Below are 4,225 nucleotides of genomic sequence, written 5' to 3' on the forward strand. Positions count from 1 at the left end.
AGTCACGGGTCTCATCCTCCGGGCTCCACGGAGGAAGCGCACGACCAGTGGAAGCCTCCCCAGAGGCCCATCCCTCAGAGGGGTGTGGAACGCCGCCACGGCAGCCACATATACCTTGAGTGTGGATGGGGAAAGGCCAGCAGAGAAATGGTCCTGGAGGAACTTCAGTACCATAGTCACCGGGCAGGTAACTGGGTCCACCGCTCGTTCTCTGCAGCAGGTGGCAAACACATTCCACTTCAGGCCTGTACATCCTTCTCGTGGACGGGGCTCTGGAGCTGAGCAGCGTCTCGACTGTTCCTGCCGTGAGGCCAGCCTCCAGGAACTGGGCCCCACAGTCTCCATAGGGCGGGGCAAGGGTGAAAGACCTGGCCCTGCGCCTGAGACAGCAGGTCATTCCTCAGAGGGACCTGCCATGGCGGGCCGTCTAGGAGCAAAATTAAGAGTCCGAGAACCACAATCCGGCCAAAACGGGGCTACTAACTGTAGGCTTACACCGTCCTGACGGACCCGCTCCAGAACGCCCGGGAGCAGAGCGACTGGGGGAAAGGCATACAGCCGCAGCCTCGGCCACGTCTGTACCATGGCATCCTAGCGGGCCTGGGGGCGAGAGGGACTATGGGGCAGAACTCTTCGCATAATAACTCCACCACCTTGGGGTGGAGTCTCCATTCCCCGGGCCTCAGCCCCTGTCTCGACAGCAGGTCTGCTCCCTAATTCTGGGTCCCAGGGACATACATCGCTCTGAGGGACAGCAGTCTCTGCTGGGACCACAGGAGGATCCGATGCGCCAGCTTGCATAATGGGCGCGAGCGCAGACCCCCCTGGTGATTCAAATAGGCCACCACTGCCGTGTTGTCGGTCCTGACAAGGACGTGGCGACTGCGGAGAGCGGGCAGAAAACTCCTCAGAGCTCTGAAAACCGCCAACATTTCCATCTGTCGCTCCCAACATGGGACCCTGAGACAGGATGCTCTGGAGCCTCAGCGGGGCCAGAGCTGCATCCATGCATTTGGTGAACGTGCGAGGAGAGAGTGCTAGGCCAAACAGAAGAACCCGATACTGGTACGCCGCGCCCTCGAAGGTGAACCTCAGGAACTTCCTGTGAGAGGGACGGATGGAGATGTGGAAATATGCGTCTCGTAAATCTATCATGACAAACCAATCCTTGGATTGGATGTGACTGATGATGGCGGGAATGGTGAGCATCCTGAACCTGAATCTCCTCAGAGATTGGTTCAGGCACCGCAGATCCAAAATCTGACGCAACCCATCCGTCCTTCTTGGGATCTATGAAGTACTGGCTGTAGACTCCCTGACTGGCGGGGAAATAAGCTCTCTGGCCCCGTTTTCCAGCAGAGAGCGAACTTCTTGTCCCAACACCTGGCTCTGCCCCGCATTCACAGCAGTCCAGACCACCCTGTTGAACTTCTGCGGGGGGTGGACCCGGAACTGCAGCCTGTAGCTATCCACTACGGTGCGCAGGACTCACAGGGAAATGTTTGCAAGGCTCCGCCATGCTTCTACAAAATCCGCCAAGGGAACCAGCTCCTTGGGGCTGCCAAGATGGCGGGAAAAACAGAGGACAGCATCCACTGCCTCACCAAACAGGCCAGTAGCCCCTCAGGGCTGGTGGCCAGTGTTATGCGTAGGTCCCCGGTGGCACCCTGAAGCGGAGAACCGCCAGGGAAAACTCGTCGGCGACCCATGGTGTGTGAGGCCGATCGTTTTCCAGCTGCAACCCCTCGAGGCGGGCAGACTGGTGAGAGCTCACTGGCGGTTAGCGTGTCCCGAGCGCCAAGACGGCAGGAAAAACCGCCTGTTGCCTGAGCTGCCACGAGGGAGGGGACCTCGGTCAGCCTCGAGGGGGGCTGTGGGTGAGAGCGCCAACTCGCGTCACTTCTGGCTCCGGCGGTAGGAGCTAGACGAGGGCCAAGCTTGTCTCTCTTCAGCCGTTGCCATCCTGGACCCAGACCGGTGAGGGAGATTTTGCTCAAACGCCTCTCCCTGCGTTTCAGCGTGCTGAAACCTGCTGATGACAGCATCAACCGCCTCACCAAACAGGTCAGTAGGAGAGAGGAGCACATCCAGGAGAAAAGCCTTCTCCTTCCCCTGGATGCCCGAGAGGTTGAGCCACAGATGGTGCTCCGTAGCCACCAATGCTGCCGTTGAGCAGCCAATGCTTAGTAACACGGAGCGTTTAAGTCCGTAGCTCTACGGAGCTAAGTCAAGTCCTCCTCAGTGGGACCTCCCCCTAGGTCATAGTCTTGAGAAGATCGGCCTGGTACGCGTGCAAGCCATAGTGTGCGCTCGGGCTGCAGAAAAGCTCATGGAGTTTACTGCCAGCCTGCCGCTGGGCGCCCCATGACCGAAGCCACCGCGCCGCCTCAACGACCGTCAGGCGCGAGCCACGGGGAGAGCGCCGCAGGGGACCTCAGCACCCTCAGGGGCATGGGTATGTTGCAATAATTTGCAATATTTAAATATTGCATTTCAACTAAAAATGTAACTGTTTTATGAACTTATATATAATAATGTGTGATACTAATGTCGTGTAAAAATTCAAGACTTGGGCCAGATAAGAAATCTTGAACTTTTACCAACATTTTTATTATCAACAAAAACAGACACCAATTATAATACAAAAGTTCCACCGGAGTGTGTCAGAGATCGGTACAAAATAGAACCACATTCTGTTACCAGAACAGAGACCCGAGTCGACATGAAAACCATGTAACGACTGACTTTCACCTCCTTTTGGACCTCCTTTTATAGCTCTGTTTCTTGGCTTCACCTCATCTCTTGGCTCTCTTTCCTACTGCACCTGGGGCTGGGAAATTCCCTGACTGCCTGCTCCTCCTCTCTGTCTCTTTTGCATGCACTCCGCTTGATCATGCCATTTCTTCCATAACCTGATTTTTATGGAATAAACTGGTGCTGTTTGTGCTCCGTGCTAGAAACAGGACATTCTCACTGTGATGGACTATATTGATGTATGTTTTGTAATACAATTTTCACAAAATCTGCTTCTATATTTTCCTTTGTAAGTGTTTTTGATGCTATGTTACTATCTTACTGTGCTCACTCCCTTTTCTCCCAAAGCACACGAGCTTGCTCACACACACACATGTGCTACTGCTGAGCCTGGGCAGGAAGGAGCACATACACTCAGAGCTGTAGAGTTTTCACACTGTGATCCTAACTTTACACTATGAAACAACACTTTAAATGATGACAGTGTAGACCACCATTGCTCTAGTAATTAATGATAACAATTTAGGCTATAATGCTCCAAAATAATTGACAACAATACTCCCAAATACTGATGAGTTTTGGTTGAGTATGTGTTGATTCCTGAGTGACTGCAGAGCGTCTGTAGAGCTGCAGACTGTGGTTGTATGAAGTGATGGTGGTGAAGTCTGTCAACATGTCTGTAGTTTGTGATGCTGCAGAATTGTGTTTGATTTTACTGAGAGGTGACTCTAATATTCTAAAAATCCTATATTACCATGAAATAACAATTCTAAATCACAGAAAGACTTTGAACCCTGATAAATTCTATTCAACAGTCGGTGTCATGATTTGTATCTAATGCAGTTTTGTGAGGGAAGTTATTACTGTCACTCCCAGCTTAGTGCATTGGGGAGTGACGCAGCTACAACCTAAACACCAAATTTAAATTCTACTTATTCTGCATTCACATAATAATCTGTTCCATGTGAGTTCAGTGACGAAACAAATATATTGTTGCTGTATTTTCAGAGCATCAGACGGATCCACATCAGCAGTTTCAGCAGAAATCTGACAATGAAGGTGAGTTTGTGAACTGATATTTTACAGATCTCAAAGTCCTGTTAAACTGTGAAGAGGCTTGTGATATCGGTAGCTTAGATGGTTGCTACAGCAACAACCCAGGCAGATAATTATTCTTAGTTAGCTCCACCTTAGAGGTGTCTTTGCCCACACCGCCATGAAACTAGAGGCCAAACTGTTAAAACAGTGTGTAAGAGTCAAAGCTCAGAACGACAACATGTGCTCTGTTCCAGCTGGTATCAGTCGTCTTCCTCCTCCTGGCTCCTCTGTTGACCAGCTGCCAGCAGCTCGTCCAACCGGTGGACTGCAGTGAAATCTACAAACAAGACAAGAGCGTCCCCAGTGGAGTGTACACCATCTATCCCCTTGGAGAGAGGTCTGCTGTCCAGGTACACTTCACCTTCTCTGGGAC

General features: G+C 51.7%; 1 protein-coding gene across 5 annotated transcripts in view; it reads left to right on the forward strand.

Annotated features, from left to right (window-relative positions):
- Positions 1–3,652: 3,652 nt before the first annotated feature.
- LOC123982888 (microfibril-associated glycoprotein 4-like) overlaps positions 3,653–4,225 on the forward strand; it is a 23,958-nt gene continuing 23,385 nt past the window's right edge. Inside the window, exons 1-2 of one of the 5 annotated variants that reach the window (XM_046068839.1) lie at positions 3,653–3,813; positions 4,047–4,202. In XM_046068839.1, coding sequence (XP_045924795.1) covers positions 3,808–3,813; positions 4,047–4,202 — 162 coding nt within the window. In that variant the 5' untranslated portion in view covers positions 3,653–3,807. The remainder of the gene's footprint in view (positions 3,814–4,046; positions 4,203–4,225) is intronic. The other 4 variants (XM_046068843.1, XM_046068842.1, XM_046068841.1 and 1 more) reach the window with 4 other exon arrangements.

This window comes from Micropterus dolomieu, linkage group LG14 (assembly GCF_021292245.1).
Source record: "Micropterus dolomieu isolate WLL.071019.BEF.003 ecotype Adirondacks linkage group LG14, ASM2129224v1, whole genome shotgun sequence".
NCBI classification, from domain to species: domain Eukaryota; kingdom Metazoa; phylum Chordata; class Actinopteri; order Centrarchiformes; family Centrarchidae; genus Micropterus; species Micropterus dolomieu.